General features: G+C 41.0%; 1 protein-coding gene across 2 annotated transcripts in view; it reads right to left on the bottom strand.

Moving 5' to 3' along the window:
- The window catches only part of DRAM1 (DNA damage regulated autophagy modulator 1), a 42,073-nt gene that overhangs the window by 8,570 nt on the left and 8,456 nt on the right, over positions 1–25,047 (bottom strand). For both annotated transcript variants that reach the window (XR_007129396.1, XM_047741142.1), the window contains exons 2-5: positions 13,613–13,680; positions 11,861–12,003; positions 5,089–5,266; positions 73–131 (exon numbers count right to left, since the gene is read on the bottom strand). Coding sequence is in view for 1 of the 2 variants with exons in the window: in XM_047741142.1 (XP_047597098.1) it covers positions 73–131; positions 5,089–5,266; positions 11,861–12,003; positions 13,613–13,680 (448 nt within the window). In the remaining variant the exon portion in view is untranslated. The remainder of the gene's footprint in view (positions 1–72; positions 132–5,088; positions 5,267–11,860; positions 12,004–13,612; positions 13,681–25,047) is intronic.

Raw genomic sequence — 25,047 nt, 5'->3', positions numbered from 1 at the left:
TTGAAAATAATTTTGAGAATAATCCCCAGGAACCAGGTTCAACAATCATATTGAAGATGAGTTAAATTTTACCTTTTCTTTTGGATTCCACTCCAGCTTTGTTATAGAAATTAGTGAAGCACAGGCAATCACTAAAAAAAGGGCAATTGTTAAGGAAGTTCCAAAAAAACAAAAGCAAAAACAAAAACCCAGGTCTTTTAATGTTAAGACTATTCTAATCATCACAGTGTTAAAATGTTAATACCAACATTTCTGCAATCAGACCAGTTACATCGGCTTTTCATAATCTCAAACCTTAAGTTCGATTGTGACAGCATTTAAATTATAATATGGACATACAGTCATTCCTTATCAATACCTTTTCAGCTATGTATAGCCAAATTTTCATCTGTGGCTACATTTTGCTCCACTGTGCTTGTTAAATTTGGTCCAAATGACAGATGGGGGGGCGGAGGTGTGTGCCCGGGTGGCTCAGCTGTTAAGTGTCTGCCTTTGGCTAGGGTCATGATTCCAGGTTCCTGAGATCGAGCCCTGCATCGGGCTCCCTGCTTGGCCGGGAAACCTGCTTCTCCCTCTCCCACTCCCCCTGTTTGTGTTCCCTTTCTTGCTGTGTCTCTCTCTCTCGAATAAGTAAATAAAATCTTAATTCAAAAAAGAACAAAAACAAAAAACAAAATGACAGATGGGTACTTTTTGAGGACTTTTCTCCTAAAATACTCTTTTCCCTAAACAAAAGTTTTTGGGGAAAAAAATACTGTTGCCCTAAGAATCCTATCTTCAAGGCATCAGCTTTAAGGAAAAATTAACATTTCAAAGTACCAAAGCATCACAAACTACCAAGGTTCTTCTACAAAAACAAGCTACAGATTCAAACTACTGTCTTTAAAAAACAGACTTATTCCATCAAGTCATTGGGTGTAAGCCAGAGTCCTTCCTTCCCAGCCCAGAGTTTACAAATCAAAGAGCTACACCCTACCTCTGACCTTGGGGGGTACCCAGAGAAGCCAGTCAAACGGTGCCAGGGACTGAGGCTAAAGCCTCCGTGTGCTGTCTGCACAGACATTCTGATGGAGCTTATAAAGGCAAAAGAGAAAGCTAGAGATGAGATGCTTTTAAAATGCTTTTGCAAACAGTTACGAATTCAAAGCTTTGAGTCAGTGCCAAGTTCAGAATTTCCTCTGAATTCAGAGTCAGCACCTCTTCTCCCTGCCCTCCCTACCCCCCAATATTTTGCAATTCTTAACACTTCTCGGTTTCTCAAAAGAAAAGATTCTCTGGTCGTGTCATTACCATATTTCTGTTTCTAATAGTTTAAAATCCTCTTAATTCTTTGTTCTTGAGTCCTGTCTTCTGCCTATCAGGTACCGTGCTGGGGTGGGGAGGGCAAGACGATGACTCAGGGAAAATCGTGACTTCAGAGTGGAATGGGCTTTGAGGGAGGCTTCACTGAGTTGAGCCTAATGTAAACTGAGGTTTGAGGAGCTCTCTAGAGCAGTGTCCCCCCAGAAATTAATGCCAGCCATGTGAGTAATGTAAAATATTCTACTATAGGCAGACAGCTTCTCCTCTGCTGCCCTACCCGCTTCTCCCTTGGAGTGTATTCAATAAAGTTCTAAAAAAAAAAAAAATCTATAGTAGTTATACTAAAGAAAATCTAAAAAGAACCAAATGAGGGGTTCCTGGCTGGCACAGTCGGTAGAACGTGTGACTTGATCTCAGAGTTGTCAGGTTAGGCCACATGTTGGGTGTAGAGATTACTTAAAATCTTGGGGTGCCTGGGTGGCTCAGTGGGTTAAAGCCTCTGCCTTCAGCTCAGGTCATGATCTCAGGGTCCTGGGATCAAGCCCCACATCGGGCTCTCTGCTCGGGGAGCCTGCTTCCCCGTCCCCTCCCCCCCCCCCCCCCCCCCGCCTGTCTGTGTCTACTTGTGATCTCTCTGTCAAATAAATAATTTTTTTAAATCTATTTTTTTTTTTTTTTAGATTTTTACTTTTTATTTGACAGACAGAGATCAGAAGCAGGCAGAGAGACAGGCAGAGAGAGAGGAGGAAGCAAGATCCCCGCTGAGCAGGGAGCCCCATGCAGGGCTCGATTCCAGGACTCTGAGATCATGACCTGAGCCGAAGGCAGAGGCTTTAACCACTGAGCTACCCAGGTGCCCCTAAAAAAAAAAAAAAATCTTAAAAAAAAAAATAAAATAAAATCTTGAGGCACCTGGGTGGCTCAGTTGGTTAAACGGCTGCCTTCAACTCAGGTTATGATCTCAGGGTCCTGGGATCCAGCCCGGCATTGCTCCTTGCTCAGCAGGAAACCTGCTTCTCCCCTGCCTGCCCATTCCCCCTGCTTGTGCTTGCTCTCTGTCTCTCTCACTCAGGCTGTCAAATAAATAAATAAAATCTTTAAATAAATAAATAAATAAATAAAATCTTAAAAATAAATAAATAGAACCAAATGAAATTAATTTTAATAATATATCTTATCTAAGAGACTCTTTAAATAAACTGAGGGTTGCTGGGGGGTGGGGGCATAGGGATAGGGTGGCTGAGTTATGGACATTGGGGAGAGTATGTGCTATGGTGAGTGCTATGAATTGTGTAAGACTGATGATTCACACACCTGTACCCCTGGGGCAAATAATACATTATGGGTTAATAAAGAAAGGAAGGAAGAAAGGAAGGAAGGAAGGAATGAAGGAAGGAAAAGAAAGAATATATCTTATCTAACCCAATATATCAAAAATATTATCATTTCAACATGTACTAATATAAAGAACTAGTAATGAGGTAGTCTACATTCTCCTTTTCTTATTACATCTTTGAAATCGGTGTGGTTTTTACACTTAACTGCCCATCTCCATGGGGACCAGCCACATTTCAGGCGTTCAGTAGCCTCGTGTGGCTGGCAGCCACTGTATTGGACAGCTCAGCTCTGGAAAGCCAGGTGGAGGAGGATAATCCAGCCAGGTAGAAGAGAATGGGCCAAGGCAGAGAACAGGAAATGGTCAAGTCCAGGGGAGAACATGTTAGAATAAGGTCAGAAAAATAGGCTGCCTCATGGGGCACCTGGGTGGCTCAGGCGGTTCAGCTGGGTTTCAGCTCAGGTCATGAACTCAGGGTCGTGAGGTCAAGTCCCACATGGGGCTCCAAGCACAGCGAGGGGTCCGCTTTAGATTATCTCTCTCTCTCTAAAATAAGTAAATCAATAAAATCTTTAAAAAAAAATACTCAATAGGCAGGCTCAGACTATGTGTCTCAAGCAAAGGAACCTGGGCTTTATGCTGAGAGTGATTTTGTGAAGACTTGTGAAAGCTTTGGAAGCCAGGTGCAAGATGGATAGGCTCACAGGGAAGGCTTAGAAGCAAGATCCTAGCCTCATCGGTGCTTTAGTTTCTTCATGAGTCAAGTGACAATGTTTCATAGAACTATGGCAGTAAGAAGAGACAAAGGCATTTTAAAGATATTAAGAAATCTTTGTAAAGAGGCATAAATACCACACTAATGCTTAGGACAAAAGACCTTTTCATGTGGATGAATTCGTTTGAGTTAATTTATTTATTTTTTATTTTTTTAGATTGATTTATTTATTTATTTGACAGAAAAACAGCAAGAGAGGGAACACAGGAGGAGGAGTGGAAGAGGGAGAGGCAGGCCTCCTGCTGAGCAGGGAACCTGATGTGGGGCTTGATCCCCAGATTCTGGGATCATGACCTGAGTCGAAGGGGCCCCTTGAGTTAATTTAATACAGGGGAAGCTATCCCTTGGTGTGGCTCCTAAGAACCGCCTAGAGATGGGAACTATTTATATGTTAAACACTTGAGGTCTAAAATGCTTATTCTCGCTAAAAATTCTCTCTGATTTTAACATCTAGAGTTGTGCCTCTCAAGTTGGAAGCAAGAAAAGGTTTCCTACACCAAGAAACTGGCTTTAACACTTCAAACAATGATACTATAAATTTTGCAACTAACACAAGCTCAAAGTTTCAAGAAGATATATTTGGAGAGAAACATGAATGTCTTCAAACCATAAAGAAGGAAATTGCAAATGAGCTATCTTTGTAAGGAGCGCATATTTGTTTAAATTTCTCAACAGTAGGATTTGCTTCCTCTGCGCTTAGAAATTTTCTAACTAAAAATTTCCTTCCTTAAGACGAAAAAAAAAAAAAAACCCACAACCATTCTTGGACTTCACATTTTGTATAGCTTCTGTTTTAAAAGAGAAACACAAAACTTACTATTTAGAAACACATGGTGCGTTTTCACTCAAGCTTGCCCACTTCATACCACAACCCAATCCAGACTAACAAAGTCGCTGCTAATAAAATAGTTGCTATTTTCCTACAGTCTGACAGGAATCACCATCTTTTGATGGCTCTGCAGTTTTTCTCTGATAGGACTGCAGATGGTATTGCAAAAGATGGGGAATTTTCCACATCTTGAAGACACAGCTTTTTTTTTTTTTTCTGTTAAATACCTCTAGAAAGAAAAAAAGATCAAGCTTTCATTTCCTTCAAACAAAAACGCCCTAGCCAAAAAATTGATATTTTATTTTCACATTGTTGAATTAGAAGATGGAATGAGATTTCATCTTGAAACTGGAATCAGTGATAACGAGAGAAACCTAAATGTATTTCAAATGACTTAGAAATAAATGATAGAGTTTTTTAAAACCTCTTAACACAGACGAGTAAACTGAACTACCTAATGAATCGCCAGCATGAGCAGAGTACCGGCTCTTGGGACTTCACAGGGTGGTTACTTTAAGTACAATATCAATATTTGGTGTCTTTGACCAAGCACTACAAAGAAAAATAAATATTTCCACATGGCTTTCCTGTTGGAAAGAAAGTAAACAGACTAAAGTGTTGCGGTAAGTTTCCATCCTTCTTGCGCACACATTTCCCCCCAAAGATTGTTTTGATCTAACCAGACAATGTTGAGGTATTTCCTTAACAATGTATATTTTTCTCCCAATTGTTCTTCTGAAGCATGTGGACACCCGCCTGTTAACCTTTGCTTTTTTTTCATGCTCTTCTGGGGGAGTGGGAGAAGGGTTAAGCTTGTGAAGACACTGACATATATGCAAAGGATACTGGGGACCACGGCTGCACAGGAAATGGCAGAGATGGCCAACCGCACGTGGCACGTGGACAGGCTGTTCCACTGGGGACATGATTTGTAAGAGATGATGGACTGCAGGAGCGTGTAGACCACACCGCAGACAAAAGCCAAAAGGGCGCCGCCATCGTGGACCACGGGGACAGCTAACTCCTGGAGAGAGAGTCACAAACAGCTGTTACTCTGCGCGAGTCTGCACACAGCAAGACCTACGCCCCCACCCACGCTGGGCTACTCAACACCACAGTCATCACAGATGCACCCACCTGTCCTTGGAAAATGTGGTTGCCTGCAAAAGACTACCAAGAGAAATGCCTTCCAAACCCTAAAGTAAATGCTCTTAGTTGTTCCTCAGCAAATGTGGGGACACTGGACAGGGACAGAGCGATGTCTGCCTCAGAGGTGGGAGAACTGAGCATCGTGGGCTTTGGAGTCTGGCAGAACTGGATAAAAAATTTCCACTCTGCCACTGGGCTCTGTGACCTTAGTTTATCACCTCAATTTCTATACCTGTAAAATGGGCATAATAATTTCTGCCTTGCAGTTTTGCACTGAAGATTGTATGATGAATTTCATTTGAAAGTATACAACTGGTTCCATGAACATGCCGAGTGTGGCTTAGAGTTTTCAGGCTCCTTGCTCCTCAATAATCTCTTTGTCTTCCCCCAGGCAGCCCACATGCACACACAAATCTAAGTAAACACACTGCTCTTGCCATGCAAAGGCAGATTCAAGTCAAGGCCCTGTTCCCCCTATCCTCTAACCAGCCATTTCAACCAGAAGGCACCCCTACACCGCATCTAGGCTCAGAATCTGGTATTGCTCATAACTATGCTCATGACGGACCATTCAAAGAGCTCACTTTAGGCTCCTTCCAAATGTGCAATGGACACCTACCTTCCGGTGTAACAGTGACGTTGGACTGAACAATGGAGTCTCTGCCTGAACTTGAAAATGTGAGCTTTGCAAGGGGACAAGTTAAAGTATTGTCCAAGAGACGCTGGTTTGGGCCCCAGACCCTTACTGAACCCAACTCACTATCCACACCCCATCCCTCCCAGATTTTCTTTGACCTGAGCCACCCAGGCTTGCCCAGAACCAAGGTGTTCTCCATCTGCTCACAAATATCAAATCTTTAATGTCCACATGGAAAGGAAGATTAAAAAAAAACAAAAAACTTTCAAACTTCTTTTCCTTTTTTTTTTTTTTTGTAAGATTTTACTTATTTATCTGACAGAGAGAGAGAAAAGAGAGCACAAACAGGGGGAGCAGCAGGCAGAGGGAGAAGCAGGCTCCCCACTGAGCAAGGAGCCTGAGGCAGGGCTTAATACCAGGACCAAGGATCAGGACCTGAGCTGAAGGCAGACGCTTAACTGACTGAGACACCCAGCTTGATCCCAGGACCCTGGGTCAAACTTCTTTTCTCTTTTTTTTAATGATTTTACTTATTTTATTTATTTGACAGAGACAGACAGAGCGAGAGAGGGAAACAAGGGAAGTGGGAGAGAGAGAAGCAGGCCTCCTGCCAAGCAAGGAGCCCAATGTGGGGCTCAATCCCAGGACCCTGAGATCACGAGGGTTGTGGGTTATTGTTAAACTGTCAAACTTATTTTCTCAGGAAACTTATTTCTGGAATCAAACCTCGCAACAATGGGGAAAATCCACTGCTTGATTTATGTTATAATAAAATAAGGTTGTATTAACATTCTACAACATGTAATATCAATTGCTTACTTATAGGTATAGATTCTGTATTCCTAGGATACTTAACATGGGCATATAGATTTAGGAAAATTACATATGAGAAATAAAATACATTCTATGCCCTTTAAAATATTTGTATGTCTTTAAGTACTTAAGGAGTTAAAAAAAAAAAAACCACTGAACTGTACACTTAAAAATGGTTAAGATGGCCAATTTATCAAAAAGATATTATTTATTTATTGGAGAGAGAGAGAGCGAGACAGAGTAAGCCTAAGGGTGGGAGGGAAAAGGGTAAGAAGCAGGATCCCTGCTGAGCAGGGAGGGCTCCATCCCAGGACCCTGAGCCAAAGGCAGATGCTTAACCAACTGAGCCCCCAGACACCCCTAAGATGGTCAATTTTATGTTATATATGTACTTTACTACAGTGAAAAATAGCAATAATTCAAAGGAAATGAAATCACTATCTCAAAAAGACAACTACACCCCCATGTTCACTACAGCATTATTTACAATAGGTAAGATATAGAAACAACCTGAGTTTCTATCAAAGGATGACCGGATAATGAAAATGTGAAACACACACACAGATTACTATTCACCCATGAAAAAGAAAAAAATCTTGCCATTTGTGACAACATAGGTGGATGCTGAGGGCATTATGCTAAGTGAAATGAGTCAGACAGAGAAAGACAAATACTGTATGATCTCACTTAGATGTGGAATCTTAAAAAAAAATGAAAAACTGAACTTATTGATACAGAAAACAGATCAGTGGTTGTCAGAGGTGAGAGGTAGGGGTGGGGATGGAGAATGTGAGAAAGATCAAAAGACTGAGCTTCCAGATAGAAGGTCTGAGGATGTAACATAGAGTGTGGTGACCACAGTTAACAATGCCATATTTTATATTTGAAACTTGGTAAGAGAGTAAATCTTAAAGTTGTCATCACAGGAAAAAAAAAACTGTAACTATGAGAGGTGATATACGTTAATGAGCTTATTTTGATCATTTTGCAATATCTACATGTATCAAATCACTGTGTTACATACCTTAGACTAACACAAGTTTATATGTCAAAGACACCTCAGGAAAATGGAAAAAATACTAAGCCAACAGCATTAAACCAAATATAAAACCAATGTTGAACCAATAAAACAAAAGAATGAAAACACAGATCTTTTTCCCCCCTTTGAATGTTAGGCACATTTGGGGAAGGGAAAAGGAACAAAAGGCAAGGCATCCTCTGCTAATGAGTCATTTTCAGGAATAACGTTCTGAGATTCTTGATGCTTTCCACAGGCTATTTTTTTTATGCTAAATAAATTAACATCCTGAATTTATATACTCTGTTTCCTCCAAATGCACAATCAGGGAATTTGCTTCCTCAATCTCCTCTGATCCAATATATCCTTTAGTATCTCCATCTGCAAATTCACTGCCCCCACATTAACCCTGACATTATTGGATCAGAAGTTTCTTGAGTCAGCATGAGTTGTATTTGCCTGTGCTTTTCCCCTGTACATGCTCTCTCATCATAGATGTCTTTTCGAAGGGAAATGATTCTTAGATCAGACATGAATTTTGGATAGAGGATAAAAATGAAAATCCAGCACCCTTTTTGGATCTCTTTTTCAAAAGTCTCTTGTTAATTTAAAAGATAGTAAAAAGAAACCTAGAGTATTGCGAGGGTTAAACTTTGGAAAACTTCTTGAAGGAAAGTAAAGCATTGAGAAAGGTTTGTGGGGACACACCAAAAAGTAGCCATCCCACCCAACCAGCTCAGGACAGACAGCTCCTAGAACATCTGATGAGTGTAATTTGGTCCTACTCAAGAACCACCCTCGCCCCCCCAACCCCTGACACCCCTTCCCCCCACTCCTCTCTCACCCCTCCCCACCCCAAGACAGCCAGAGCTCTAGAGCTCTCTTGGCCGCACACATCCAATTCCTGGGAAAAGAACAGCTCAGAGTTGGTTTGCTCAGGGCATGCTGAAAAGGAATTACAGGATATCAAACAAGGAAGTTGTAAAGATTTATTTATGGGAACAATGACAAGGCAAACACTGTGCTCTCAGGAAAGTTTAAGATCCCATTTCTGGTTTTTGTTAAGATGTAATCACTTCATAGAATCCTTAAAGAGAACCACAAGTTTGATGAATCTGACTTCCAAGTGTTCTTTATAACATCTGCCTTTTCTGGTTTAAAAGCTGACAGCTGTTCTGCTCATCACGTGAGTTATTTGGAGAATAAGGTGAGAGGATATCATATACCATATACTCTTACCCACTGAATAATTCATATCCACCATCTACTAACGATTATATCGTTCCACGTCTTCCCCTTGCTCTCCAATTCCATTTTCTTTCCCATCATGCTTTCCGGTACTAGAACTGTGAATTGTGTACTTGCTTTTTTTCTTTCAGAGGTTTCCCCATTCTGGCATTGAAATTAACTCTTTCCCACAGGTTCTAGACAGATGGCTTCGATTCAAAGTTCACTTCTGCCTTTCTGTGCTCATGCAATCTTGGGCAAGTATGAAGCCCTCTGGGCCTCCATTTCTCCACTGGCAAATGAGGAAAATACTATCACCTGACTTCTAAGGTCATTACTGGGATGACAGAAGTTAAAGCATTAAATGTTTTCATAAATTCTGCCCCATAGGAAATTTTCAATAAATTGGTTGTCATGAAAAACCAAATGCATGCAATCATAAAAATACAGAGTCTCCGGCATGTGACTGATGTCACCTGCACCCATGTGTTACAGCCTTTGTCTTATTTCACCATAAAAGGACAAAGAGGGCAGGAAAGTGAAATGGAGCCAGAAGCAAATCTATTCTCATAGTGCCCTCCCTGAAGCCCTGTATACTTGCTCCAGGGAGGCTACAAACCTGCCTCTCCCCCTTTCTACCTTTCAGTGTTAACAAGGAAACAGTAATTGTGGATTTATAACATTCAAAAATTAAAGCTCGTGAAGTGCCTGGATGGCTCAGTTGGTTAAGCGTGGGACTCTTGATTTGGGCCCAGGTCATGATCTCAGGGTCATGGGATTGAGCCTTGCGTGGAGCCTGCTTGAGATTTTCTCTCTCCCTCTCCCTCTGCACCACCCGCACCCCCGCACCCAATCTCTCTCCCTGAAGAAAAGAAAAGAAAAAAGAAAAGAAGAAAAAAGAGAAAAGAAAACTCGTTAGCCCAGAGACCCAAAAGACCATCCCTGCCCTGTGGGTGGTCCCGGAGAAATAGTGCAGTGTAAGGAACGGTGTCTGCCACGCCACCCCACACAACACAGCACGGAGTTTCCCAGAGCTCTGTACTATGTCCCCTATGGACAGACGGCAGCCCCCCAGAAAAGGCGATTCTATGAGGGCACATGTGCAGGTGGGACAGACCCTTCTGACAGTGACTCTCCTGACTTCATGCAGGCGGCTTCAGACAGGCGGGGGCACTAGCAGCTGGGTGGAAAGCAGATGACACCGGTGGAAGCCCAAGGTTATTACCCTCGCGGATCAATACCAAGTGCAGTGCCCGAGCTGCGGCTTCACCCGGGGTACCTATGCTCTAGCAGCTGGCTGGCGGCCAAGGCGGACACCTTTTTGTGAAAATAAGCAACACATAAGATCAGCCTGCTTCCGGTGGGGAAAAAAGTTACAGGGGTCCTCCTGGGCTGAACCAAAAGTCCTCCTGCTGGAGCTCCCTTTGTGCTACCACAAAAAAAAAAAAAAAAAAAAAAAAAAAAAGTGGCAGAGAGACAGACACCTGGTGGCTCAGCTGGTCAAGTCTGCCTTCTGCTCGGGTCAGAACGTCAGGGTCCTTGGATCGAGTCCCGGGTCAGAATGTCAGGGTCCTCGGATCGTGTCCCGGGTGAGCTCCTTGCTCAGCAAGGAGACTGCTTCTCCCCCTGTTCCTCCCCACTGCTTGTGTGTTCTCTCTCTGACAAATAAATAAATAAAATCTTTAAAAAACAAATAAGCAAAAACAAAAACAAACAAACAAACAAAACCATAGCGGTAGAGAGAGCAAGACCAGCGCAGTGTTAGCCTGTAATGGTGACAGCCACGGTGGCTGTCACGTATATCAGTTAGTGATGGTTACTGTGCATCAGCTCCTGGAATCCTCACAATAGCCCTAGGAGGGAAGGACTATTATAACTAGTACAAATGTGAAATGCAATAAATATTTTTTAAATATTGAATAATCTCTCCAAAGACAAACAATTCCCATGCCTTCCTGAAAGAGACCTCGGGATGAACAGGTGTCCACTAGTTAGAATAAAATAAGCACAGTAAGTAAAACCGCACAGTAAGAATTTATCTGGTAGATTCCACAGGAGTCACCGTATAAGCTAATTTGCTCCACTGGGGCCCTATTTTGTCTCTGTAATGAATGAGTTGAGTAACCCTGAATAAACAATTTCAACCTCATTACCTATATCCTCACCTGCCAAAGGAAGAGATCAGATGCCGTTTTGGGAGTTGGTAAACACACATGCTCATACACACAAATAATTTCACACTTTTTTTTTTAAAGAATTTTATTTATTTATCTGAGAGAGAGAGAGAGAGCGCGCGCGCTCAAGCGGAGAGAGGAGCAGAGGGAGAGGGACAGAGACTGAGCTGAGCATGGAGCCCAATGCAGGCTCAGTCTCAGGACTCTGAGATCATGCCCTGAGCCGAAATCGAGAGTCAGAGGCTCAAACCTCTGAGCCACCCAGGTGCCCCAAATATTTTCACACTTTTAATGAAACAATGACTGAAGTCCCACTCTCCCAACCCATCAACCATGTTAATAAACATGGAGCAATGCAGAGCCCAGAACATGGAGCAAAATACAGTTTCTCATAACCATGCAAACATGCACCCCACCTCTCCCAGTAAGCACTGACTTACAAATGAGAAAGATTTGTTTCTAAGAAGCAAACTATCCCAACTTTTATAAATGCATCAACTACTTGATACCGACACAAGCATTCCTCTTGTGTTCTTGATTCTCTCCTCCAGACACACATACTCCATCATCCCCAAGAACACAAATCACCTCAGGACATACCTGGAAATTGGCTACAATGCCCATTCCAATACATCCCACCAATCCAAGAACTAGTGACACCAAGTTAAAAACAGGTGTGCTGAAATAGCTGGTTTGGTTTTGCTTCTCTACTATTTTGTATCTTGTGTACATTGTGGCTGCCCCTGAAAAAGAAAGGGACTTTGATGAATTTTTATTATTTGACATTTTAGAACGAAAACACAGGAAAAGTTTTGCTTTGCTTTTTTAAGTCTGTATTTCAATTTCCTAACTGCCAAAGTCTCCCACTCACCCACCCAGTCCTTCCTCACTCCTTCTTACTCTCTCCTCAGTGTGATGGACACACACACATACACACGCACACACACTCCAACTTGCCCTTTTATCCTTTTCACATAAATGCTACCGTGCATGTATTCTGTGTATTCTTGCTTTTTTTCACATAAAGGCAATCACCATGGAGATCTTACCATGTCAGTACAAATAAGTCTACTTCATTGTTTTTAGGGGTCTCTTCATGGTATACATTTCATCATTTCCCTAATATTGGACTTCTACACTGTCTCTATGTTTTTACTATTACAAACAATGCTCAATGATGAGTACACAAGTCCTTGGCACGCTTTCAGAATGCTTCTGGAAGACAAATTCCTAGAAGTAATATTACTGGAGCAAAAACTATGCACAATTGGGGCGCCTGGGTGGCTCAGTGGGTTAGGCCGCTGCCTTTGGCTCGGGTCATGATCTCAGGGTCCTGGGATCAAGTCCCGCATCGGGCTCTCTGCTCAGCAGGGAGCCTGCTTCCCTTCCTCTCTCTCTGCCTGCCTCTCTACCTACTTGTGATCTCTGTCAAATAAATAAATAAAATCTTTAAAAAAAAAAAAAAAAACTATGCACAATCAAAATGCCAAGAAGTATCTACAAATTGTTCCAACACTGTATTGTAGCATTTATACTCTCACAGCAGAGTTTGAAAGCAACTGCTGAATGCCCTTGCCTCTTTAATTATTGCTGATCCAATGAATGAGAAATGGCAACCTGTTGGCTTAATTTGCATTTCTCTGGTCGTTAGTGAGACTGAGCAACTTTCAGTATGTCTGCTGGTCATCTGCATTTCTTCTTCTGAAAACTGCATTTAAATTTTTTCTGATTTCTCTCCTGAGTTTGTCTATTTGTTTTTAATTTGCAGTTGTTTGTTTACACATAATGCACATTTGTCTACTGTCTGCTAGAAATACTACAAATTTTCATCTGGTCCATCTTCAGCTTTGTTTTTGCATGTTTCATCATTTAGAAGTTTTCAATTTTTTTAATCTACTAAATCTGTCAATTCCTTACTGTTTAGCTTCTGGGTTTTGTGTAAGTTTATCCCTCTACCCCTCCTCCCACTCGTGTGCCTGCACGCTCACACACACACTCTCTCTAAAAAATAAATCAATCTTTAAAAAAAATTATACATCCCAAGAGCGAACCCTAATGTAAACTATGGACTTTGGGTGATGATGACATGTCAGTGTAGGCTTATCAGCTGTAACAAATGTACAACTCTGGTGAGGGATGACGATAGTTGTGGCAGGGGGACACTGGGTAGGGGGCAGGGCATATATGAGAGATCTCTACCTTTTGCTCAATTTTGCTGTGAACATAAAGCTGTTTTGAAAAATAAAGTCTGCTAAAAAAATAACAAAATTATATGCAAACTGTAAACAAACATTTCGCTTCACTTTAGACTATGAATTTTTCATTTATTTATAATAATTATTGTGTACTTACCAAGAAATGCAGAGAAGTTTATCATAAATCCAAAAATCCCACTCTCTGGAGGTGTTGTTCCTGTATCACTGGCAAAGAGAAATGTCCAAATTATTAAGAGGGAATTCTGTTCAGACCCCTGGGAGGCATATATCTGGCAATTTTAATATGATGGTTCTTCTGGGTGTTTAACCACTCTGAATTCCAAAGACTTGGTCTGATTTTGCTCTAACATATTTTCATTTTGACTCTGAAAAATCTAAACTCATTTTTCTACCATGAGAAATTACATTTAAATCTTTCCACTTAAAAAGCTAGGAAATATTTAAAGTGAATGATTGTGGTGTTTCTCAAATGATAGAGCCCGATAAACTTGATGTGTTTCTCATTAAGAATTCAGTGTGATGGAGGGGCGCCTGGGTGGCTCAGTGGATTAAAGCCTCTGCCTTCGGCTCTGGTCATGATCCTAGAGTCCTGGGATCCAACCCCGCATCAGGCTCCCTGATGGGGGAAGCCTGCTTCTCCCTCTCCCACTCCCCCGCTTGTGTTCGCTCTCTCACTCTCTCTCTCTGTCAAATAAATAAACCTTAAAAGAAAGAAAAAGAATTGAATGTGACTATTTTATGGGGGGGGGGAGTCTAAAATCAAGTTTGAAAAAGCAACTATTTGGATTTTAAATATACATAGACACATAATTTAATTTTTTTAATAATTTGATTTATCCACAAGAGTTTCCACTGCTGATAATAGGATGGTAGGGAGCTGAGCAATACCGTGGATGCCTAGTAGAACTTTATGGAAGCAATAGGGTATCAAGGATATATTAACTGTGATAAAGTATTTTTTTTGTTACTATTTTAAATTTTATTTTTTATAAACATATATTTTTATCCCCAGGGGTACAGGTCTGCGAATCGCCAGGTTTACACAATTCACAGTCTCACCATAGCACATACCCTCCCCAATATCCATAACCCCACCCCCCCCCTCCCAACCCCCCTCCCCCCATTAACCCTCAGTTTGTTTTGTGAGATTAAGAGTCACTTATGGTTTGTCTCCCTCCCAATCCCATCTTGTTTCATTTACTCTTCTCCTACCTCCTTAACCCCCCCAGGTTGCATCTCCTCTCCCTCATATCAGGGAGATCATATGATAGTTGTCTTTCTCCGATTGACTTATTTCACTAAGCATGATACCCTCTAGATCCATCCACGTCGTCACAAATGGCAAGATTTCATTTCTTTTGATGGCTGCATAGTATTCCATTGTGTATATATACCACATCTTCTTTATCCATTCATCTGTTGATGGACATCTAGGTTCTTTCCATAGTTTGGCTATTGTAGACATTGCTGCTATAAACATTCGGGTGCACGTGCCCCTTCGGATCACTACGTTTGTATCTTTAGGATAAATACCCAGCAGTGCAATTGCTGGGTCATAGGGTAGTTCTATTTTCAACATTTTGAGGAACCTCCATGCTGTTTTCCAGAGTGGTTGCACCAGCTTGCATTCCCACCAACAGTGTAGGAGGGTTCCCCTTTCTCCGCATCTTCGCCAGCATCTGTCATTTCCTGACTTGTTAATTTTAGCCATTCTGACTGGTGTGAGGTGATATCTCATTGTGGTTTTGATTTGTATTTCCCTGATGCCGAGTGATATGGAGCACTTTTTCATGTGTCTGTTGGCCATCTGGATGTCTTCTTTGCAGAAATGTCTGTTCATGTCCTCTGCCCATTTCTTGATTGGATTATTTGTTCTTTGGGTGTTGAGTTTGCTAAGTTCTTTATAGATTTTGGACACTAGCCCTTTATCTGATATGTCATTTGCAAATATCTTCTCCCATTCTGTCAGTTGTCTTTTGGTTTTGTTAACTGTTTCCTTTGCTGTGCAAAAGCTTTTGATCTTGATAAAATCCCAATAGTTCATTTTTGCCCTTGCTTCCCTTGCCTTTGGTGATGTTCCTAGGAAGATGTTGCTGCGGCTGACGTCGAAGAGGTTGCTGCCTGTGTTCTCCTCGAGGATTTTGATGGATTCCTTTCTCACATTGAGGTCCTTCATCCACTTTGAGTCTATTTTCGTGTGTGGTGTAAGGAAATGATCCAAATTCATTTTTCTGCATGTGGCTGTCCAATTTTCCCAACACCATTTATTGAAGAGGCTGTCTTTGTTCCATTGGAGATTCTTTCCTGCTTTGTCAAAGATGACTTGACCATAGAGTTGAGGGTCCATTTCTGGGCTCTCTATTCTGTTCCATTGATCTATGTGTCTGTTTTTGTGCCAGTACCATGCTGTCTTGATGATGACAGCTTTGTAATAGAGCTTGAAGTCCGGAATTGTGATGCCACCAACTTTGGCTTTCTTTTTCAATATTCCTTTGGCTATTCGAGGTCTTTTCTGGTTCCATATAAATTTTAGGATTATTTGTTCCATTTCTTTGAAAAAAATGGATGGTACTTTGATAGGAATTGCATTAAATGTGTAGATTGCTTTAGGTAGCATAGACATTTTCACTATATTTATTCTTCCAATCCAGGAGCATGGAACATTTTTCCATTTCTTTGTGTCTTCCTCAATTTCTTTCATGAGTACTTTATAGTTTTCTGTGTATAGATTCTTAGCCTCTTTGGTTAGGTTTATTCCTAGGTATCTTATAGTTTTGGGTGCAATTGTAAATGGGATGGACTCCTTAATTTCTCTTTCTTCTGTCTTGTTGTTGGTATAGAGAAATGCAACTGATTTCTGTGCATTGATTTTATATCCTGACACTTTACTGAATTCCTGTACAAGTTCTAGCAGTTTTGGAGTGGAGTCTTTTGGGTTTTCCACATATAGTATCATATCATCTGCAAAGAGCGATAGTTTGACTTCTTCTTTGCCGATTTGGATGCCTTTAATTTCCTTTTGTTGTCTGATTGCTGAGGCTAGGACTTCTAGTACTATGTTGAATAGCAGTGGTGATAACGGACATCCCTGCCGTGTTCCTGACCTTAGCGGAAAAGCTTTCAGTTTTTCTCCATTGAGAATGATATTTGCCGTGGGTTTTTCATAGATGGCTTTGATAATATTGAGGTATGTGCCGTCTATCCCTACACTTTGAAGAGTTTTGATCAGGAAGGGATGCTGTACTTTGTCAAATGCTTTTTCAGCATCTATGGAGAGTATCATATGGTTCTTGTTCTTTCTTTTATTAATGTGTTGTATCACATTGATTGATTTGCGGATGTTGAACCAGCCTTGCAGCCCTGGAATAAATCCCACTTGGTCGTGGTGAATAATCCTTTTAACGTACTGTTGAATCCTATTGGCTAGTATTTTGGCGAGAATTTTTGCATCTGTGTTCATCAAGGATATTGGTCTGTAGTTCTCTTTTTTGATGGGATCCTTGTCTGGTTTTGGGATCAAGGTGATGCTGGCCTCACAGAATGAGTTTGGAAGTTTTCCTTCTATTTCTATTTTTTGGAACAGTTTCAGGAGAATAGGAATTAGTTCTTCTTTAAATGTTTGGTAGAATTCCCCCGGGAGGCCGTCTGGCCCTGGGCTTTTGTTTGTTTGGGGATTTTTGATGATTGTTTCAATCTCCTTACTGGTTATGGGTCTGTTCAGGCTTTCTATTTCTTCCTGGTTCAGTTGTGGTAGTTTATATGTCTCTAGGAATGCATCCATTTCTTCCAGATTGTCAAATTTGTTGGCGTAGAGTTGCTCATAGTATGTTCTTATAATTGTCTGTACTTCTTTGGTGTTCGTTGTGATCTCTCCTCTTTCATTCATGATTTTATTTATTTGGGTCCTTTCTCTTTTCTTTTTGATAAGTCTGGCCAGGGGTTTATCAATCTTATTAATTCTTTCAAAGAACCAGCTCCTAGTTTCATTGATTTGTTCTGTTGTTTTTGGTTTTTATTTCATTGATTTCTGCTCTAATCTTTATGATTTCTCTTCTCCTGCTGGGTTTAGGGTTTCTTTCTTGTTCTTTCTCCAGCTCCTTTAGGTGTAGGGTTAGGTTGTGTACCTGAGACCTTTCTTGTTTCTTGAGAAAGGCTTGTACCGCTATATATTTTCCTCTCAGGACTGCCTTTGTTGTGTCCCACAGATTCTGAACCGTTGTGTTTTCATTATCATTTGTTTCCATAAATTTTTTCAATTCTTCTTTAATTTCCTGCTTGACCCATTCATTCTTTAGAAGGATGCTGTTTAGTCTCCATGTATTTGGGTTCTTTCCAAATTTCCTCTTGTGATTGAGTTCTAGCTTTAGAGCATTGTGGTCTGAAAATATGCAGGGAATGATCCCAATCTTTTGATACCGGTTGAGACTTGATTTAGGACCCAGGATGTGATCTATTCTGGAGAATGTTCCATGTGCACTAGAGAAGAATGTGTATTCTGTTGCTTTGGGATGAAATGTTCTGAATATATCTGTGATGTCCATGTGATAAAGTATTTTAACAAGAAATAGTTTCTACAAGAAATGTTTCTGTTGCAGTTAATCAATTCATTAGTTAAATGAGCTGGGAAAAAATTAATTAAATGAGAAAGTAGTGTTTGATGTGTTCTGTTTTCTACTCATTCATACCAAGGTTTACATTTTTACATAATCACGCTGCTCCCATAAAGCAATAGTTTAAAGCTGATGGCCAAAGAGTTCTCAACATGAAACAATTCATACCCGTCTTAAGTGTTTCCCCATTTCAAAACAGCTCTGAAATTTAAGTATTGAAACACTGATCATGTTGAAGAGGCATACTTCAAATGATCTCAGGAATTCCATGAGAAGCCCATTGTGCAGAACACAGCAGGAGTCTTTTGGTTTTGTGTACACTTAATATTTGAAGAGTATAAAGAGGTTAAGGCTCCCCCTTACAGCAAACACTTCTATTCCTATTTCAGTCAGTGGCATTTGCACCTGTAAGAATCTGAAGGGCTTCGAATTTAACGTTATCATTTCTCCTACAAATAACCATTTTTCTCCTCAAAGAAGTGTTGAGGAGGAAAAGGCTGCACAATGTGTGGGATGTCTTTCTGAACACAATGTGGGTAAGAGGAGGGGACAGGAACCAGAAACGGAGAAAGGCAGAGACAGCTTTTACCCGCGGGAGGAATTTTGCCCAAAGATTAAATCTCACATAGAAATCAAGCCTTCCGTTCTTGGCCTCGGGATATAAAAAGGCAGCTTCCAGGTGAGTTATGCAAGAGTACTTGTGATCACAGGCCCGAGAGCACCTGCCACATGCCAGGGAGATTGTTTGCTTATTTGTGGATAAAGGAAGGAAATGGAAGGGTGAGGATATTTATGGGAACGGGAATAGGTAGGTAGTTGGAGGGAAGAAGATGCCCTGACAGGAAATAAGTTGACCAGACTCTGTAACTATCTGCCCATGGATAGCAAAGCAGGACATAATGTCAAGGGCCCAGAGGTACAGTCCCATGACATCAAACATGTGATCTGCAAGCTCAGAATTTCAGGGTCGTGCTTTATTCTTCTTTATGTGTACATTTAAAACCATACGGGGCACCTGGTTGCCTCAGGCTGGTAAGCATCTGACTTCCACTCAGGTCATGGTCTCAGGGTCCAGGATCTAGACTCAGTTCAGGTTCCCCTGCACAGCTGGGAGTCCGCTTGTCCTTCTCCCTCTACCCCTCCCCCTGCTAAGGCTGTCTGTCTCCCTCTCCCTCTCTCTCTCTCAAATAAATAAATAAAATCTTAAAACATAACAATAATAAAAAATAAAAATAAAACCATGCAGGCAGAATCAAAAGTACTTTGTAAATAGCCATTCCATATGTATTTGTTGAATGACTCGGTACTAGCAATTTAAAAAAAAAAAGCAAACCTAGTAATATCAGTTATTGAGCATTTACTACATACCAGACACTGTTAGGTGGTTACCACACATCATTTCATTTTACTCTCACAACCTTGAGGTCTTATTGCAACCCCATTTTAATAAGGAAGGGAGTGATATTAGAGAGGTTACATAATTTGTTCAAGGTCATGGGGTTATTAAAGAGATGAATCAACAGACCCAAAATGGAGTTGTTTAAGCTAAGTGGCAAGTCACCAAACTGAGACTTAATGATAGTTTCAGCTCTCCTGGAAATGGAACCTTTAACCAGTCATTCAGGAATCATCTGATCAGCATTAGTTATGTAATCTGTCTGACAGGACCCTACCTCTGTAGGGAAAGTAAGTTTGCAGTAATCAGTGGGCTTTTTGCTGAGTACAACTTCCTTGTCCCTGCTTCCTTCTGCCTATAAAAGTCTTTCATTTTGTACAGTTCCTCAGAGCTCCTTCCTGTCTGTTAGACTGGATGCTGCCCAATTCATGAATCCATGAATAAAGCCAATAAAAATGTTATTTAAAAAGTTAAATTTTGTTGTTAACATACTCCAGATATCTGACTCCCTGGCCTCCCTGCCTCTGGTGTGCTCTAAAGAAGGCAAGGAACAGAGCAGTTGGAATGACTGTGGGTAGGGGCAGAGAATGAATACTGATGGGCCGCTAAATGTTTAACAACTAGCTCTGGAGGGAGCCTGATTGGTAGAACAGGCCAATTGCCATGGTGTAAATGCTCCCAACATGTCAAAGTTCAAGCTGCCAACATGTAGGTCGCTGAACATTGAATTGGGAAGAAATGTACACAGTTGGCTCTCAGCCGCACTTATCAGCTGGCTCCAGCTCACCATGGCAATGAACAACAGTAATGAAAAGAGATCAGCATGCCTTTCTTGTATACCAGGAAAGTGTAAACCAGGCAAGACCTCATAACTCCTCAAATGCCATAACTGAATTGTAAAATATTTTTGACAAATATTGATGATTGTAATAAATCTGATTTTCTTTCAGGCTTAGAGACTACAACACCTACCCTCAGTGCATGAGTACCAATGGGCCTACATTCCTATACTTGGCTATAACATAAGCAGTGACTATACTACAAAAATTTGGGGAAATATTACAGTACTGCATTCATAACCAATTGTTGGATTCAATGCAACCATTTTTAAAAATTTTTTTTTTTATTTGGCTCCACAAATACCATGAAATTTATCTGCCCATCAACAAAATATTTAAGAGTTACCTACTGCTGAGTAGGAAGCCCGACGTGGGGCTGGATACCAGGACCCTGGAATCACGACCTGAGCTGAAGGCAGATGTTTACAGGCACCCCTTGCACAAGGATATTTAAGAAAATTTTCCAAGCAGCAAATAAAAATGTGACACTTCTTAGAAGTTCTTACACAGCAAAATTAAACCATTTGAGACTACTCCCAAATAAAAAGCTTTTGCACAGGAAAGGAAACCATCAATAAACCACCTACTGAATGGGATACATCCCATAAGTAGTTAATATTTCAAAATATATAAAGAATAAATATAAACACAAATACAAATATATATATATATATATATATATATGTAGAGAGAGAGAGATTATATAACTCAACACCAAGAAAAAAAATAGTCTAATTAAAAATGGGCAGAAGTGGGCGCCTGGGTGGCTCAGTGGGTTAAGCCGCTGCCTTTGGCTCAGGTCATGATCTCAGGGTCCTGGGATCAAGTCCCGCATCAGTCTCTCTGCTCAGCAGGGAGCCTGCTTCCCTTCCTCTCTCTCTGCCTGCCTCTCTGCCTACTTGTGATCTCTGTCTGTCAAATAAATAAATAAAATCTTTAAAAAAAAAAAATGGGCAGAAGACATGAATAGACAACTTCCCAAGGAAGACATACAAATGGCCAACAGACACATGAAAAGATATTCAACATCACTCATCATCAGGGAAATGCAAATCAAAACTACAATGAGATATCACTTCACTCCTGTCAGAATGACTAGAATTAAAAAGACAAGAAATAAGTGTTGGTAAGGAAGTAAAAAAAAGGAAACCCTCTTGCACTGTTGGTGGGAATGTAAACTGGCCCAGCCACTGTGGAAAACAATATGGAGGTTCCTCAAAAACTTACAAATAGAATTACCATACAATCCAGTAATTTCATTACTGGGTACTTACCCAAAGAAAACGAAAACACTAATTCAAAAAAACATATGCACCCTATGTTTGTTGCAGCATTATTTACAATAGCCAAGATATGGAAGCAACCCAAGTGTCTACTGATCAGATAAACGAGATATGGGACACACACACACACACACACAGGTGAATATTACTTGGCCATTAAAAAGAATGAGAGCTTGCCATTTGCAACAACACAGATCGACCTAGAAGGTATAATGCTAAGTGACACAAATAAGACATAGAAAGACATATTCCATATGATTTCATTCATATGTGGAATTTAAGAAACGAAGCAAATAAACAAAGAAAAGAGACAAACCAAACCAAAAAACCAGACTCCTAAATACAGAGAAGAAATTGGTGGTTGCCAGAAGGGAGGTAAGTGGGGGGATGGGTGAAATAGATTAAGAGTACACTTATTTTGATAAGCACTGAGTAATGTATAGAATTGTTGAGTCACTAGGGGTGCCTGGGTGGCTCAGTGGGTTAAGCCTCTGCCTTAGGCTCAGGTCATGATCTCAGGGTCCTGGAATCGAGTCCCGCATCGGGCTCTCTGCTCAGCAGGGAACCTGCTTCCCTATCTCTCTCTGCCTGCCTCTCTACCTACTTGTGATCTCTGTCAAATAAATAAATAAAATCTTTAAAAAAAAGAGTTGTTGAGTCGCTATACTGTACACCCGAAACTAGTGTGACACTGTATGTTAATTATACTTTAATTTTTAAAAAAAGAATAGCAGTGGTTGCCCATTATCATCAATAAAAATGAAAAGGCTCTTTTACCTTAAAATGTTCTTTTAAGTCTTTCAGTCTCTGAGCTAATATGTTACATCATTAATAAATATCACATCATATCTTCTGCCTGACATTGGATTCCAGATGAGCACAACACCCAGGGGCTACCAACAGAAGCTTTGGATAGATTCTTTTTATTTTTATTTTTTTTTTTATTTTTTAAAGATTTTTTATTTATTTATTTGACAAAGAGAGATCACAAGTAGATGGAGAGGCAGGCAGAGAGAGAGAGAGAGAGGGAAGCAGGCACCCTGCTGAGCAGAGAGCCCGATGCGGGACTCGATCCCAGGACCCTGAAATCATGACCTGAGCCGAAGGCAGCGGCTTAATCCACTGAGCCACCCAGGCGCCCTATTTTTATTTTTTTAAGCTCAAACTAAATGATCTCATTGTGCAGAGGCAGAGGTAGTAGTATTTGGTTGGCATAGCTATATTTGGGTGCTTATTCAGGAAACTGGAGAATGAGTAAGAGGTGAAACCAATTGCTTCCCAGCCTTGCAAAAGAGTCTCCCCACCCAACTCCTACCACATGATTCTGTACCATACGGCTTAAGCAACATGGTTCTGGCCCTGCCCCATCCCCGCTACCTCCTCACTTGCCTCCTCATAAATAACACACTTCTTGGAAACTGCAACAGAGATAGAAAGTAATTTTTCATTTGCATGTGTCTCAGAAGCTGTTGAGGCTGTTGTTCATAGACAGTTGTTTCTAGGGTTGGATTGTGTCTAGGAAATCAAATTACATCTGTATTTCCTGCATTTACATCTCTACAAATTAAGTTCATCATGGAAAATTCCAAGTTGTCTAACATCCTTCTCCATACTAATTTATGATTTTACACCAGTGCATAATCATTTGATGCTCAAAGGAATGAAAACAATGCAAAGAAGACCTACATGATAATATAAGCTTGATGGAATGCTGTTCTCTAAATCACTAGAAACAAGTAATTCCATCATTCCAAAGCCTGGAGTCATGGCTTATGGGGGAGGGTGGGTCTGACAAGCTGACAGTATGCAAAATTATCTGCTTGCCCAGACTGAGGTTTTTTAGATTGTCCTAAAATTCTGGACCCATTGCTTGGAAAAATTAATCAGGACTTAGAACCTGAAGACACTGAATGCACCAAAATAAAGGAGACTGTTATTTCCTTTATCTTCACAATATTTACATATAATAAACTGAAGGGAAGAAGTATGATAATAAAAAGTCATTATACTTTATTAGATACTTTTAATTAGGGCTAAGTTTTTGGCAGCTCCATTTGCTGATGACTCTCCTGAAGTGGGAGGCACCATATATATAGCTATATCAACCTTATTTAAACTTAAATAATTCCCTACTCATAAATGCAAACAACTCACTCCATTCTCACCCCACCCATATGCAAATTGCCCCCCTTTCTATCAGTCCAAGTTCCCTCTTTGTTCACAAAAAGAAAAAAAAAATTGGTGGGGGTGGCAGGTTGGTGGGCAGAGTAAGAGAGAGAATCTCAAGCAGCCTCCACACCCAGCAGGGAGCCCGACGCCAGGCTAGGTCCCACAACCCTGAGGTCATTACCCAAGCCAAAATCAAGAGTCAGGTGCTTAACTGACTGAGCTGCGCAGGTGTCCCACAACTTTTTTTCTTAATTGTTAAGTGTTGGAAACTGTGCCAGGTGATGGGGACACAAAGACAAAAATACAACTCACTAGTCTTCAAGAAGCTTAATATCTAACACAAAATTCAAGGATCTGTTGACTCAATACATAGTTACTGACTGCCTTCAACACAACCTAGGCATGGCGAATGTAGTGACAGGTAACACTGAAAAAGCCCCTCCTTCGTGGACCTTCTAATCTGTGGAGGGCAATATAAAAAAAGAGTCCAGGGTGACGAATGCTGTGAAGAAAAGGTAAGTTGGATACAGGACTCAGAGAAGGGTGAGCCACCTACTTGAGACTGGGTACTCTGGGAAGTGGACTTGAACAGACATCTGGATGAGGAGGAATATTTGGACCAGGAAATACAAGCAGAGGAACAGCAAAGTCAAAGGCCTTAAGGTGGCAATACATCAGAGGAACTGTAAGGGAGCAGGTGTGGCTGGAGAGGAGCCAGCAAGATAGAGAAAGTGTGTGTGTGTGTGTGTGTGTGTGTGTGTGTGTGTCTGTGTGTGTATGTGCACGCGCATATGCGCACAGATGGGGAGAGGAGTTCGGGGGAGCCCCGGGGTCATGGTGAGGACTCTGAATGTCATTCTGAGATGATAGGAAGCCGTTGAGGGCTAAGCATTGGGAAGTGATACGAAGTTGATTGATGTTTTTACAGAATGTTGTGAAAAGGCTGTAGAAAGGCAAGCGTGGACCAACGAGAGACTGTTAGGAAGCTATTTCAGTAGTTTATCAAGAGATGACAGTGGCTGGGGCCACGGCGGTAATGAAGCCGGAGGTGATAAGTGGGCAGATTTAGAAAGTTTTCTGAGAGGGGTCTCTAGAAAACCAACCCCGCTTGAACTGCGGCTGCTAATATTACAAAAGAAATTTTAAAATTAACACTTCCTCAGCCCTTACGCTCAGCCAGGCACATCTTACTTGGTCTTCACAACTTTGTAAGGCAAGTACTTAGTGTATCTTCATCCTAAAGATGAGGAAATGGAGTCGTAGAAAAGTAATTC

Source organism: Lutra lutra, chromosome 8, assembly GCF_902655055.1.
Source record: "Lutra lutra chromosome 8, mLutLut1.2, whole genome shotgun sequence".
NCBI classification, from domain to species: Eukaryota; Metazoa; Chordata; class Mammalia; order Carnivora; family Mustelidae; genus Lutra; species Lutra lutra.
Note: the sequence above shows the minus strand (reverse complement) of the source record. Positions and strands in the feature narration are given on the sequence as shown.